This window comes from Monopterus albus, unplaced genomic scaffold, assembly GCF_001952655.1.
Source record: "Monopterus albus unplaced genomic scaffold, M_albus_1.0 scaffold166.1, whole genome shotgun sequence".
Classification (NCBI taxonomy): domain Eukaryota; kingdom Metazoa; phylum Chordata; class Actinopteri; order Synbranchiformes; family Synbranchidae; genus Monopterus; species Monopterus albus.
In genome coordinates this window covers 158,583-175,407 of record NW_018128046.1, presented here as the reverse complement: position 1 = coordinate 175,407, position 16,825 = coordinate 158,583, and the positions used below count along the sequence as shown (strand labels likewise).

Below are 16,825 nucleotides of genomic sequence, written 5' to 3'. Positions count from 1 at the left end.
TAGAAAAGCTGGAGAAACTCTGAGCCATGAAATGAAGGCCTCTAAATATAAATATGGGAGATGTGTTTGAATATCTTGGAAGGAAAAAATTTAATTTACATCAGAAGAATTTTTTATACTAATGCTCTAACTGAAGTGACTAAGTCAGTGTGACAAGTAGTTTTGTATAAACAAGACACGCCAGCAATTCTGAGCCTGTGTTACAGACTGCACCAGTGGAATATGAAAGAAAGTAAAGTACAGTAGATTGAATTTTGATCTGAACAACATAAACACACATCCCAGCGACATCTTCTGCTAAACCCCGATTCATGCACAAACATGTTGGACATCACATTTGTAAAATGCGCCCTGTCAAGGTCAAAGCAGTGAGAGGAGCAGAACTAAGAATACAGAAACTCTTGCGACACAACAAAAAATGTGGCAGAAAATATCCGATTCATGCAGGAACTGATCAGAGTGAGACACTGCTTTAGGAAATCCCGCGCATTTAATCTAAAAACTGCTGAGACCAAGCAACAGAATATCACATGTGGATTCAAACAGGAGTAATGAGAATAGTACAGCTGTTGGAGACTATTTTCAGATGTGGATTAATGTGCCATTGGCGAGTGTGAGTGTTTCCAGCAGCAATACAATGTACAATATGTGGGACTGATTCAAGATCAACTACAGTGTGTGTCTTCATGGTGACAAAGGAGCGTGTGTGAGACGGTGGAGCTCAGCGGCACAGAGGAATCTGCTCTGTCTCTGGCTGCACAGACACTTAGGAGGATCAAGGAACTGATGGCTTTACTCGCTTCATGGGTTTTGTAGACGCTAAAAGAAAACCTGCCGCATGGTGACATCGTAGATAAACTGTTACGCTATGAAAGTTAACGGTTCCCTTTTTGAATAATTTGTGCCTCAGTCAGCGGTGAACGTGATGCATCTTCTTCTTTTCTTTAATTCTGACATTTGCATTCATGATGATTATGTTCCACCACTAGATTGTATTTGTTTTTACTACTGAAACACTTTTTTGAGCAAGAAGAATTTATAACTATTTCCTTTTTGGATAATGTGTGATTCATGGATTGTATTCTACCGATTTATTTTTGTTATATCCTTTAATTCTAAATCTTGCCATACTGTGGCCCCATGGGGAGTGTCTGACAGTGTTACAAAGCTCTGACTGATTCACTCAGGAACTAATCTGTCTCTTACTTGTGCAGTTACCAGGCACATGACTGATGGCTACTGTACGTTTGTCTGTTCTCACTGTTTAACCTGCAGATTTTCTTGATTAACACCAACTACAAAATATCAAAGATCAGACAAATGCTCATAAAGTTCAAGTTCAAATTGCTTGTTTATTCTGACCCACGCTCCAAAAACCAAAGATACTAAATGTTCTGTTGCTCAGTGAATCATCACAGCTGCTTCGAGTCCTTGTTCTGCTCCGTGTTATTCACTTGGCAGGCAGATCTCAGGTAGATCAAAACACCGCTCTGTTAATTGAAGTTTACTGGGGACTATCTTTACACTGTGCACAGAGTTTGTCTAAGTTTTACCGCACAGGCAACATTTTCGAGTCTTAATACTTTGTAGTAAATAAATTAAAACATGCCAAACCAGTTGGATGGACCTTTATGGCTGAGGTTTCCCACCTGAGGCTCTCGGTTCTTCCAGCGGTTCACAAAATACATCTGAGTGGGGTCATATGATGATTACTGGAATAGGAGAGACAAAAGAATTCTTCATTTTTGTGTAATCATTGCTTTTCTCTTGTGAGGTACTGGATCGTTTGACTTTTTTCTTGTCACTAAAAATGATTAAAATTCAAACCAACCAGATGGGAAATTCAATCTTTGGTTGAATGGCTCACAATTTATAGACATACACAAACTGTTACAAGCACTTTCAACTTAATTTTAGGGAAGCAAAGAGCACTGGGAGCTTTAACAACTACTGAAATAAAAATACATAAAAAATATAATTAAATGCAGCCAATTAAGTGCAAAATCATTTTCACCTTTAGTTGTGGATGATTGTTTGTCCCACATCGGATATTTAATAAAACCAATTACAGACAAATCAATGTCCGTTAAATCCAAAGTTATCAAAGTGTGACTGTTGACCTTTACGCTGCCATGTTTGTTTTTCCCTCTGTCCTTTATCCAGCAGCTCTCTCATTCTTTTCTCTCTGCAGCATCTCCTTCAGACATATTCATACATCCAACACTCACACTCTGTCTTTATGCCTCGCCTGCATGTTTGTGAGGCTGGTGAGAAGTAAATCTTGGCCCTCCGAGTGTTGGCGCAGTCAGTCGAAGTGTTCTGGATATAAACGTTGCTTTAGTCAGGACTGCCTCTGATCTGCCTAATCTCCTTGGGATGGATTACAGGTTGGGCTCTAATCCATGAAGTGGGGTGTCTCCAAGTGCTCTAATCCAGAGCCTGGGCCGTCAGGTGCTTCAGATGAAAGCTAATTGCATGTCACAGTTGACGACCATACGCAACACTGGCGACAACAGAGCAAGGCGCCACAACAGGGAATTTGGACTGAGGATGGTTGGGCGTGCACTTCAGATGTGCTGCATAATTTTCATCTTGGATGAAAATAATTAAGGAAAAATAATTTGATTCCAGAGACACCTCTTCTAACAAAAGTATTCATACCCGGAAGCTGCGGAAAATTATAGCGCATAGGTGGCAATCTAATTTCTTGGTTGACAAAATGGAAAACCTGGACCATCTGACTCCTAAACATGCTTGGGTTTGCATTGTTTAGTAAATTATTCTGTACATTTCCACCTTAAACATGGTGTATCTACACCTCCCTGTTACTTATTAGCCTGACAACCATATAAACCAGCTCCAAGCTGGAGCCTTATTAAGAACTATCCCTCCACTGAGACTGAAGCCCGGTTCCAGAGAAGCATCAGTAATCACTGCTCTGTGAAAATGATATTTCATTTGACCACAGAATAGAAAAAAAAGTCATGAAAAAATAAATAGGCCTTACAGTTTAGATGAACCGTCAAAGGTATTTTAGAGATTCGCAAGAAATCAAGTGTTGGGAATAAGTTAAAAACTTTAACAATTTTTTACCTTGCAACATACACAACATGCATAATCCGAGTTTACGCCACGGTCGCCAAGTTCACAGCTGTGTTACCCTATAAAATCACATTAATTTGCACCATTTCCACTTTGAAAATAAACAGATATTCTTAAATGCAAAAATAAAGACTGAGCTATAATTGTCAATCAACTTTACAGCTGCTTTCCTGACAGTCTGTAAGATATTATTTTGTCTGAACCTTTACATCCTAAGGAGCTTCATGTTGGATTATAATGGAGCCAATAAATCCTGAACAAGAAACCTCTCTCATCCTCTCACTGACTTTATCTTTTACACAATACATCACCAGCACGGCTACATGACAGACCTTTGATTCCAGCAATGAAAGACACAAGGAGGAGGTTCATTAATACAGTTTAACAGCCCTGCTGTGCAAGACTACTTCTGAAAATTCACATCTCTTCACCTCGTTACTACAAGCATTATGCTCTGAAGGTCTCTTATGAAACCAAGTGCCTTACAAAGATTTGGCTATTTTACAACTTTTACAGGGTTTGAAAGGCTTCAATCTCCATGTATCACATTGCATTTAAAAATGCTCAGTTCATCCTCCTCTACTCAGAGAGAAAGATGGAACTGCTACTAAGCCAAAGTTTCCACAGTGCCACTAACGGTTCGTTCACATCAGGTCATTCATCATCAAGGTCTCTTCAAAACAACTGGAGGCCATCTTTTAAACTCCTCCACTCTGAATCCAGGTTCATAAAATGAATGCATGCTTCAGAGAAAGATCCCAACTCCTGCAACAGTTCACTCAGAGCTCCACTCTGGTCTACAGTACTACAATGTCATTCAGTGAACTTTGTGAAGAGAAGACCTTATTTTCAGAGTATTGATCAAGAGGTGAAGGTACACAATGTAAACGATTCAACCAGATAGATCTACTGTCACGTTCCTCAACTGGGGTTTGGACATCACTGTCACGGATCTCTGTGGGGTGTACAGGGAGTGTTTGCTCCCTCATTGGTGTGACTGTTAGAGGAGAGACAATGAATCATCAATCATCCATTCAGGGCACATTCAGCAGGTAATAGTCTGCTGTTGCATCACATTTGCACCCAAGAAGCGCTTCTTTCACCTCGACATATGGCAGGAATACCCTTAATCTTGATTAGGACGCCCCACACAAGACAGTTCACACTCTGCAACACTTAGTTAGAGCATTAACAAGTTTGCTGACGTGTGTGGACAGATAACACAACTGCTGCTGTTTACTTACTGCTGCTGAGGAGACTGGTTTTGGTGTGAGGTTTTTCTGTTAGTTAGCACTCAGCATGTCTACCAAACAACGTTCACAGACAGAACACTGACACTGGACTATTCTACAAAAACACAGACTGGTGTTCAATGAAAATGTTTTTTAAATTCTGAATTTTCAACAACATGGAGCAGGATCCAGCAAATAAACCTGAAAAATCTAACAGAATAACAGGACCGCTACAACATGCATCTCAGAGCTCTTGTATAAAAGCCAGACATTTTATACACACATCCACAACCTGAGGTCTACGCCCATTTTCTCTGTCTCACCAAATAAAGATGTTTTGTTCAGGTACAGGAACTGAACGTTGGCAATGTATGTAACTTGTAAGGGGCAAAGGCACCAACAGCCTCTATTTTTATAGAGGATTTTAATGCATAAATTTTTTTTTATCATTCCTCCCACAAATATCAAGCGGTTTTCACCAAACACAGCTCATAAGTGACAAGTCAACTTAAGCCTATTTAAATAAATGCAGCTTAGTGGTTATACTGTAAGTCTGACCCACATTTGATGCACATTTTATCCTTACACCAAGCTCAAATATTTAGACAGAATTTACATATGGCCACTAAATGTCTGTGCTTTGGTGCAGTTCAAGATCCACAGGCAGAAAAAATTGTTGCACCATTCTCTGATCAAAGAGCGGTGTGAGTTCTGAATGCCTTTACTCTGAAAATTCTAAACAATTAATTTTTGTGTTTGTTCTTCCAGGTGAGCAATGCTGATTCACCCAGTTCAGGAAATTCAGACTTAAGAGAGAGCTCAAAGTCCAAAATGAAGAACTATTGGACCGAAAGCAGCAAGGTCTTCTCCATCAGCCGTCTGCTGTCCCAGACCCTCTATGGCAAAGAAAACTTCACCTCTCTGGCTCTGAACTATGATGAGCCAGACGCCTTCTCTAAACAAGAGCAGTGGAACTGGCTTTACAATGCTTCAAACCCCCGCGACCCTCGATCCCGGACAAAGAGGAGGCCCATCGTCAAGACTGGCAAGTTCAAGAAGATGTTTGGTTGGGGCGACTTCCATTCCAACATTAAGACGGTGAAGCTCAACCTTCTCATTACTGGTAAGATCGTGGATCACGGCAACGGCACATTCAGCGTCTACTTCCGCCATAATTCAACAGGTCAGGGTAACGTGTCCGTAGGACTGGTTCCTCCGACCAAAGCTGTGGAGTTCCAGGTCCACCAGCAGTACCACCACCACCACCCCCAGCAGCAGCAGACAGCCCTGGAGGCCAAGGACACCAAGCTCTTCAACTGCAGGGTGGAGTACGAGAAGGTGGAGAAGGGCACCAGGAACTCACTGTGTGCCCATGACCCATCACAGAGCTGTCCACAAGAGCAGACCCAAAGCCACGTGTCCTGGCTGTGCTCCAAGCCCTTCAAAGTCATTTGCATCTTCATCACCTTCTACAGCACTGACTACAAGCTGGTGCAGAAGGTGTGTCCAGACTACAACTACCACAGTGACACCCCCTACCTCCCCACCGGGTGATCATATGACCAGATCCTGAAGAGGAAAAAAAAAAAAAAAGAGAGAGAGAGAGAGACACGCCGTCAGGTCTTGAACAATGTCAGATTATATGAATGAAAATGAAGTCAAGACACTTCAGACTTGAGACCCTGACAGACATTATTACAACTAACATATCCTTATCACAAGACTGGTACTGCTCCAGTGAACAGCCCTACCCCAAGGTCATTATGAGAGCATTTAGGGAAGCATTTATAGGCTTGCAATACTCATACTATATGCATAGCTGCTTACATCAAAAGGAAATTCTCAAGCCAACCATAAATATGTGCTGATTGTATTTATGTAAATATTGCGGATTCCACACAAAGACCAGAAAACAATTTTATTGTTTTCTTCTGCTAATTTAGTTGTTTATGTTGATAGTGTATTTCCGTCTCAATCATGCTTTCCATCTTTTCCAATCAGTCTCTGGTAATCACTGCAAACACGTAAATGTCAATGCAAATAAGAAGAATCTGTCAGTATGCATTAGAGGGCGTAATGGAAAAAGCAAACGCATTTTGAGTGGTGTTTTCTGCAGTGTGATTGTGTGACTGAATATAACTCTCAGATATTGTTGTTGGAGCCCTGTCCATGTCCATGCATGGATCGAATGTGCTAAACAACTGAATAACGTCCATCTATATACATCAAAGTTATTGCAGCTGTCAGAAATAATCTTCATCAACCGTTATGGGGAAAAAAAAGAGAGAGAAAAAAGCACTTCTATTTTAATTCAGTGTTATGTGTTACCAGTTTTAAGGCCATGGACGATGCACAGTCAATGACACTGATGGAGGGCACCAATCAGATCAAATACAAGTACATTTTGCAATAAATAAATAAAACTTGCAGAAGACACACAAGATGACAGAGATACGGGAGATCATTTTCTGTACTGCTCTCAAAAAAATCAAACATTATTACCGTGCCCTGATTCTGCTGTCTTCTGTCATTTTAGACACTTAACATGTAGCTCTTATTGTTCTCACTTACAACAAATCTAATACAATAAATTTCAACTCCTGCATCACCAACACGACAGGCAACCAGCACTAAGAAGTGTCAGAGACGGTGCCAATGCTGTATCCAAAAATAACTCATCATTTACATGAAAGGTGATGGATGATGTGGGGAAAAAGGCAAAAGTATTAAAAATAGATGTTAAAGAACAGGTAAAATAATAGAACAGGGAAAGATTGAGAACCGTTTCCTCAAGATCATTTAGCAAAGTCTGTTAAAATGTGAAACATGGTAAAATGTGGTTTCTTGCTCCTGAGGAGCCAGGACATGCACTAAACAGCAGGTGCTAATCACACATTCCACCTATCAAACGTTTGCACCTCTGGTTATCAAAAAAAGGCAAATTCCGGATGAGACTAACACTGGCTGTTAATGATATTGGATGCTCCAATTGGCTATTAAACCTTCATTACATAAATTGAGAGCCAGTGGCTCCACATGAAGCATTTAGAGAAAATGAACATAGTGTAAGTGGGAGCTCTGCAGAGTCAACACCATAGAAAGAATTAAAGTGGCGATTGAAAACCTGTAAAAAAAAAAAAGTACTAATGTGCACCTAGGGGCGCAATCACCGCTGTCTATTTAAATTCAGTGCTCTTTTACAGTGTACGCTATGGTATATGCAACACAGTAACTGCTAATGGCAGCCTGGATGACAGCCAATATACCAACATGGGGTGTATTTTCTGACAAGGCAGGCCAAAGAATAGGGGTCTGCCTGTGGGATGAGTGAGCATAAAGAGGAATTTATGATGTGGAGGAACAAGGCTGGCAGAAATCACTGGAAGCACCTGACTCGTAAATTGAGAGCATGTTTCTGTCACCAAGAAGAAGGAATGACTAATGTCTAATGTCTTGACGTTTGGGCCAGTTCTTTCATCTCAATAAAGTGACTTTGATACCTCTCCACCCCTGCCCAGATGTGCCAGGAACAGTTTGTTCAGCTTCAGAGAATTAAAGCAGCACTTTGCTAAGACAATGCAGCTTCATTATGCACATAATCTTACAAGTATAAACAGCCTGGCACAAAAGTGTCTGGTGTGAAAGCTGTTAAGAGGCAGATCTGTTCCCTGACTGACATAGTCTGAGGGTAAATGCAATGTGTTATGATGATGAGGTGCATTTTAAAATACAATTTAACACTATATCAATATTTTAACATGGATCAAATGACTATGTGAAATGTGAAAGGGTAGCTGATCACGATGCAACCCCAGACTATGTAGTTTCTTTCTTTATATTGAACAGCCCCGAGTTGTACTGCTTAGGCTACAGCTCTCATCAGCATTACTTAAAACAAGCAGGCGAACATCCTGCATTTACCATAGCAGCTGAAGAGCCAGATATTCCCTGGTAGAAACCAGAACAGAGTTAATATTAGATTTACATTTGCCAGGTGGCCAGAAACACAGCATCAAATGAATACTAAAGTTTCTCCATTTCAAAATGAACACATTGGCCACATCAGCTTTATGAGGTGTTATGTTTACAGATTGCGGCGCCTGCCCCAAGTTGCCAAACAAATCAATTAATGGAAGAGTTCGATAACAGGTGAAAAATCTGCATTTCTTTTTGACAGTAACTGCTAATATCTGATTGTTGTACTCCTGTATTTAAGAACACTACTGATGTAAAACAATGTTTATATATAATTTAGATTTAATTGTTCAATCTAGTGTCAGCCCGTATATTAAGTGAGCTGTCAGTCTTTTTTGGCAGTGACAGCAGGTTCCAGCACTGGGGGCTAATCTTCTGTTAACTTTCAGATCACTGCTTATGCCTTCAATAGAACTCAATGAAATGATTAGACAGAAGTGGAGTTAGGTAATTAAAATGCAGGAAATACAGCTTTTTGAGAAATTAGATTCTGATTCACCGCAAATATTTAATATCATCAATCCAGGAGCAAATCTCTTTCATGGAGACTAATTTGCACAACTGGGGGGTGGTGTTCAGTTAAATCCTTTTGAAAACCAACCTTTTTAAATTATGGTAATTTCAAAACACCAGTTTTACCCAGCAATAAGAAAATCTTGCCATTTCCTTGGAGAAACTGTCTGTTTAACAAGCTCTCTGTGTATGAATGAAACTGACAGCATTAAAACCTGGCAGTGTCTCAGTTATCTTTGGGCCCAGATCTTTCCCTTGGTTCAGTTGTCCTGGGCCGGACCCATCCATGCCTGCCGTCTATCCCCTAGCTCGCCCCCAATCCCTGATTAATGTGGTCTGGGCGGGAGCTGTCAGAAATGGCAGAGAGAATCATGGGATTTCTCCTTCAGAGTCCCAATGACACCCAGCAGCTGCAGGAGTAAACAGATGACTAACCACTGGCCTTTTGGCAGCCTGTGGAGATTCACACAGAGGGAGGGCTGCGAACGATGCTTTGACATTTAGGTGGATTAGAAAGTTCTTGGGTTCTGCTCTCGTGGTGTCAGAGGTGGTTGGCATAGTAATTATTTGCATCTTGGTTTTCTTCCTCTTGACCCCCAACCACGGTGAAAATGTGGGACTTCGTCTTTCCATTTACAGACGTTCGTTCAAATGAAATATTTGTGAAACATTCTCACATGCTTAATTTATAAATCACATTTTGTTGGAGCTACTACAGAAGAAATTACAGATATGTGACTTTCAACAACAAGCAATTGTCATTTCAGATCATGTCCTGCTGCAGAATGCAGAATTAATTTCAAATCTGGGACTGAACCTGTCCTGAGGCACAGTATTGTGTGAGGTATTGACATATTAAAGGCTCTATCAGACAATGGCTTGTGTGTGGTTTTTTTTTTTTTTTTTAAAGGCACAAATAAATTACTCTCCTCAAAATACCATCGCTCCTCTGGAAATGAAAACTCACTCATTGTGAATTACTCATATCAGGTAAAATGTGGAGAGAATTAATTAACCTTTGTCATTTTAATTGCTTTTAGTGACAGCTGTCCTTTGGTGCCAGTGCTATCCTAATGCACATACTGTGGGCTTGTCAATTACTTTCCCAGTGAATAGATTAAAACACCACAGAGGATAGAGTCATTTCATTAGTCAGACTTAACGCCCCCCAGACATAACCAGGTATGAACACTTCACCCTCAATATGCAGGAAAATGAACAATACTAATAAGCCCATATGAATTGAATGAATTGTGGCAACATGAAATTAAGTTTACGCTCCATTTAATTCTGTCCTGCTGCTTACATATCATCTGGTATACAGTTTTGTTGTTGTTTTCGGAAGGGTGTGTAAATTAAGAATTTTTTTAGGCTTAAAGGTCTCCCAGACTGAAAACGCCGGGTCCCTGTGTGCTGAAGCTAATTGCTCTAATGGATGTTAGCATCATAACACGGTTTGTCCCTACTACACCGTATAATAGCTGACAGCAGCGACCGTCTAAGGCTTCCATTCTACTGTTTGCACATGCACAGCAATCTAATGCTCCTGAGCTCATCATGAAACTGTCAGCTGGGTGTCTCGGCTGCTCTCAACACCCAGTGTCTCCACCACGTTAGATGAAGACAACAGATGTTTTCACATTTTTATCAGGCTGCTAACCCGTTTTTCACCAACTGTGAGGATTTTCACACTCGTGCATGTGAAGTATCAGGATTGCTCATGTGAAATTACAATGAGCGTAGCAGAACAATAAGCCTAAATTTGAATCCCAACATTGCAAGAAACAGTAAAGAGAGATAAAGTTAGATGTACAGCATCTTGATAAATCTGTGTGCATTTGCAATCAATAACAATCACTGCTCAAAGCTGACATTACTGGACAAACTTCACCCAGGACAAAACCAATCAAACCCAACACAATGGCTGCACTGACCCAATGTAATCTTTTACATTACTGTCCACACAAACCAAGATATACAGTAATATCATTGTGCACTGTCATTTTCTGCTCTAATGATTCTACAAATAACATGTGACAGCTGTAAGGTAAAACATGAGCCTTCTGTGTCCAACACTGGCTCAAAAAGGAACTTAAAGAACACAAACAGTGGGTCAAGCAAACCCATTATCGCCCAGTAATTTCTACCCATGGGTATTGGGTCAAGTTACTACTTTATTGTGCCAATCAGTGTGTTTACATCAAGTGATTTTTAATGTGTCTAATCATACAATGTAATTGTACCAATTGTCAATATATAAACTTTGTGCTGAAAGTCATTGGAAAGAAAATTCATCGACAAGGGTTCTAATAATAAATGAAAAGTTTAAAATATTTTAGAGCTGCAACTAATCACCAATTTTATTTTCAATTAAACAATTGTTTAGGCTAGAAAACAAACTAGTGAAAGGCGACATCCTCAGATTGCTTGTTTTTTCATAAATCATAAATATATACTCAATTTCTATTGGTATAAACATGAGAAAACCAGTCAATTCTCACATATGGAGCCAGCAAATGTTTGACATTTTTGCTTAATATTTAATGATAAACCAGTTATCAGAACTGTTGATTTCCTGTTTCGCCAATTGTAAAACTAAGCCAGTTTTCTTTACATAGCTCAAACTCAAAAACCACAGAGTTGACTCAAAGGACTTTACAATCTGTTCAGCATCTATATTTTGACACTCACAACAAATAAGGAAAATCTCCCAATAAGAAAAACTAATGAGAAGAAGAAAAAAAAAATAACTCAGTGACAAAGTTGGCATCCCTCTTCCAGGATGGAGACATACAACAGATGTCTAATGTATGCAGCTCCTCAAATGTGAAAATTAGCTGCTTTTCTCTGTTTTAGATCATTTTCAACTACTGCAAATATCTTTAGATTATGAACTTTTTTAGACAGAACAAGCAATATCAACATGTTAATCAGGAAAACGGACATTTTTCAATATTTTCTGACCTTTTGCGGATTAAACTATGAATCATAATAAAACTAAATTAAGATACTGTTAATAAAAATAACCTCCATAATAAACAAAAACTTGCAGATTGATTTTTTTATTTTTTTTTTTTTACTGGGTTTCTGTGTTTCATAACATTATTCACTGGAAAAGATAATGTATGAATTTATAAAGAATGAAGAACGTAGGAATTTACAAGAGTAATGCCCTTTAATCCTCCACGTTGCAAAGCATTATCATAGCACGTTTTTAAAATTCAACAGTAATGTACAAAAATACTGGAAGCCTGTTCTTTACGGCTGATCCAAGTCATGCAGAGCGCAAGTATTGATGGCAAAGATATGTTTGCTTTTCAGTGACATGAGATATAAGAGGATTACATGGCTCATGAATATGTGGCTGCTTCTACCCTCTGATTCATCACTTTTTTTTATTTTATCAGAAATCCTCATCTCCATCCACAACGGGCTGCCACACAACCACAGGCTGATGTTCTCAGATTTCATTTCAGTTAAGAAAAGAAAAAGTTAAATGTGTGTTTGTCCGATCAGCTATGTACCACAGGCGCACTGATGCTAACCCTCACCAATAGGCTCGCTCACAAACAGCCGCATCTCTGAGGGAACGGGCAACTGGTTGTGTTTGTCATACACAATGCTGTGTGTATTTACTGAAACAACAGCAGGGAGGGGTGATGATTAGCGAATACCACCTTGTCAAAAACATCACTAAATCATAGTGCTGGGTGAAGCTATTTTTACTAGACAAAAGACACAATAAAAAACAAACTGATACGTTTATTCTATCACTGAAATCTCCCAAAGGGCAGCCAATTCACCACGCCACCTGATTATGTGTCAGAACATCAGGGCTTTGTAGTAGTCGGTGTTAATTGTTGGTGCCCACACAAAAAGCTGTCTACATGATGAGTAGTCCATTTTTCCTTGTCAGAGTCTAAATATATAGTAGAGTTTTCCTTCACCGTCCTGCCTCTAAAACAGGTTGGCAGGTAGAACAATCGGGGTCAGCTTGCATCGGGGCCGGGACTTCGTTTGCCATTGATTTATATCTCAAACAACCTCTCCTGGTGCTTCCACTGCTAAAGGTGAGACGCACAGCGAGTGTTTGTGACAGAGATGGACTAGGCACGGTGGCAAGAGTGAGAGGGATGATGCGGGTTTAAAAAATGCATCACCATTAAATCAAAGAGTAACCTTGAACGAGATCAGGCCAGCGCCGGCTCGGTGACACGCTCTGCCCTCAGCATTAGGTACCACAGAACATGCCAAACAGCGGGGAGAAAGAGCTGCAAGGCTCTGATATAGGTTGAACCAGTAGTGCTGGGTAGCAGACAGCCCAGCTCCTTGCAGACCAAGGACACTCACACTAACATTCTGTCCAGGTTATAGCTCAACATGTTACAGACAAATGTAGAAAGTCTGAGGGTCAGAGATGTCCTCGCAAACTGCCTCTGCAAAGAGGACAAAAATAAAAATTTGTGCTAATCACTTGGACTTAGTGTTAATAAAAATGTGTGCACAGATGGTGCAGAGAGGTCACAACCACTGGTTCAGCATATGTGATCCCACTACCTGATGTTTGACTAAAACCGACTCTGACCTTTTCTTTTGGTCTCCCTTGTATTTTCACATATATCTCATGAAAATAATGAAAAGGGTTGAGGGTACACACTTTCATAATGAGAAAATACCAAATGTGCATATTACTTTTATTATTCTTGTTTGCTGCAAGACAAACTCCCCAAGCTATTACATGGGTTTTAGCACAGCAGACTAACAAAGCATTAGAGTGCAGCTTAGGGGAGGAAAAATTAAACCCCAGCGGTCCTTCAGGTACAAGAGCTGAACTTTACATATTACTTGTTCATGCAGATTACTAAATCAAGGAACTACACTTATTTACACTTTTTAATAAGGCACTCAAGCCGCAGAGGAAATTGTTTATTGGGACGACTGGAGGAAAGGCTGCAGTGCCACCAAAGAGCCCATATTTTTAGGAAATAATGTCTTCTGGCCTGTTATGGTATACATAAAATAGTTACCGGTGCATGTGGACTTGTGAGGCAGTGTGCAGGCATATATTAAAAAAATACTCTGTAAGAAACATCCCCTTTAGACTGCTAGGTGGAAACTATCTGAGGTATATAACTTATTTTTAAATCTAACTTCCTCCACTTCTCCCACATTCATTGAGACATGTCATCCATCTATCTTGGCCTCCGGCTGCAGTAGTTCCTCGACCATGAGTGGCTGCTGCAGCAGGGCTGTATTTCAGCATGTTGAAGTGCATGGAGAATTCCCATGAAGGGTAAGGGATTATGGATTTTGGCCTCTAAGCTGCCTGGATGCCCAGTGCGGATGTCTCTGAGCATAGTAATCTTCAAACACCACGCCGAGTGATGAGCGGGCACTGCGGAGTTCAACTCAGGATCTAAATGCGTTCCAGCGAGCTACTGATGAGTGAGTAAGAGGGAGAGATAGAAAATGAAAGAGAAAAAACGAAAACACTATTGAGAGCAGAACTCAGTGCCTCCTTCAAGCAGGAGACACTCTTGATCCTGTGACCTGTTTTGAGCTATCGTCTGTGTCGAAAACTCGCACCGAGCAAGGGATCACATTGGACTGTTATGAATGAAAATGTCATGGTTCCCCATCACCACACATAACTGCGGATGGAAAAAGTCAATTGAGCAATTTTTGGATGGGTCGGGCTCTCATGTGGGATAGTATGTTTCTGATGAGCAGTCAGCGGCCACATCAACCTGCCCAGTGTTTGTTGTGTCTTGTTGCTTTTCTTTTCTTCTCTCTCTCCTCTATCCGCTCACCCCAACCGGTTGAGGCAGAAGGCCGCCCACCAAGACCCGGGGTCTGTCTGAGGTTTCTTTCATACTGCTCAAGGGGGATTTATTGGGTTTTTCCTCTTTAATAATAACAATTGTAGTAAAGTGTCCTGAGATGACTTTTGTTGTGATTTGGTGCTATACAAATACAATTGAACTGAATTGAATTGAAACAGCAAACCTTCGTAATTAGCGCTCACTCAAGCCTGGTTTAGCCCGTCTCCCAGAAAATGGGACTCGGTGCGTCTCCCTTCTGGCATGGTGATGATGATAGGAAAATATCAATATTCTTTTTGTGCTCATAAATGCACAAAAAAAAAAAATCTCACAAATAAAGTGCAGCACATAAGCTGGAACAAGGAAACACTGGAGGAAATCAATAGCGATGCACATCCCTGATGCATATCCGAAAAGAATTTCTCTGACTCTGTCCTGATTGAATTAAACCTCCAAAACAGTCTCATTTAATTTACAGCCCTGATTGTTTTCCTGTCTTGTTTAAGTGACCTCAAATTGCTTTGATACAATCATGGACCTGAAGATAAAGTGAGTAAGCGGAGGTGGAGGATCAGATGGGACGAAGGACACTATTCACTATGGAGATTACATCCTTTCCTTAAGAGATGCATCTATCTTCTCAGATGATGTCAGAGGTCAGGGCTTGGAAGGGCGCCGAGGCACACAGAAGCTCTTCCACTGGGAAATCTGAAGGCATCACTACTACTTCTAATACTAAAGAAGCAACATAACCCAGCATGCCTATTTCCTGCTTGCATCAAGGATGAACATGAGCCATATTGTGCAGAAAGTGACCTCAGGGCGTTCAAGGATCAAAGGGTTCAACAGTCCCTTGGTGATAATCAAATTATCTAGCTCTACATAAAACACTTTCCAAATATAAAACCATAATCTACTGTTTAAATGTATCACACTGTGCTTGATTTGTAAAACTGTTGGAGCTGTATGCCGCTCACACACTCCTTGTGTCTGTGCAGCACAAATACTGTCCAAGGCTACAAACAGGTACATCAATTTGAAGCATGACAAGAAATTCCCTTTAGGTGACAGCAAAATGTACATGCTATTAGATCAGCTGCAGTATAGTGTGATGAAATAAATTGAAGCCAACAGATGAAAGCTCGGGGCCCCAAACAGGGGAGAGGAGGCTATTAAGGTGCTCTGCCCTCCCTCTGTGTTACACTGCCATCCTTTGGACAAATACAGAACTAAATGTTGGTAAATGTGTGATGTACACAGTGATGGCAGTCTGCATAAGAGAAGACAGACCTTTAATACAATTTGATCTAATAAATAATAGTGAAAAGATGCCAATGACAGCTGTCTGAAGCCACCTTGTTTTGTCCATCAAAGCCTAAAACCCCACAGATTTGCAGTTTACAGTGACATAAGCCAGAGAAAAACAAGTTCTGACACTGAGGAAACTGCAAACACAGGATGTTTGTTTACACAGTTTTTCTTAAAAACTGACTGAAATTATAAATGGACTGTCAAAATAGTTGCCTTTTTTCTGTCAATCAACTAATGATTAATCACCTCGTCATTTGAGCTCTAATATAAATTTCTTCTAAACAAAAATCACTTATTATGATGTGACAAACTTACAGAAGTAATTTTCTAAAATGTGCATTGATTCAATTAGTAAAAATTTTGTTCTTTTTCTATGAACTGTATCATTGTCTTCTAGTCTATAACCATCAAATCACTTTGCCAATGGTGGAAAAGTACATTTAGTACTTTGCCTCAGTATTTCCATTTGCTTAATACAACACTTCTATTCCTCTACATAACAAAGGCAAATGTGCTTTTTACTCTAATACATTAATTTTACAACTTTAGTTTCTTTGGGGATTCAGACTAATATAAAATATAACAAATAAACTATAATGTATTATTATAGGTTATGATAAGACCAGTGAAATGTGCAAGCTACCCAATTTATAAAGCCATTAAAACCATCTCCGCCTTTAATAGCAGCAACACTGAAGTCATACACACTAATGCATCAGTAATTATCATCAATAACAATGAATATTAGTCTGAAATGGGTCACTTTGCAGAATGAGTACACTGTAGTATTGCATGTCTTTCACTAATGCAGCCTGCGGTTTGCACAGCAGCAGACACGCACTGCTCCAATGCGCGGACACAGTTAGTGCC

At 40.1% G+C, this 16,825-nt stretch overlaps 1 protein-coding gene across 1 annotated transcript in view; it reads left to right on the top strand.

Moving 5' to 3' along the window:
* LOC109968944 (neurexophilin-1) overlaps window positions 1-5,921 on the top strand; it is an 8,729-nt gene extending 2,808 nt beyond the window's left edge. Inside the window, exon 2 of the mRNA XM_020615548.1 lies at window positions 5,103-5,921. Coding sequence (XP_020471204.1) covers window positions 5,103-5,888 — 786 coding nt within the window. The 3' untranslated portion in view covers window positions 5,889-5,921. The remainder of the gene's footprint in view (window positions 1-5,102) is intronic.
* Window positions 5,922-16,825: the final 10,904 nt, after the last annotated feature.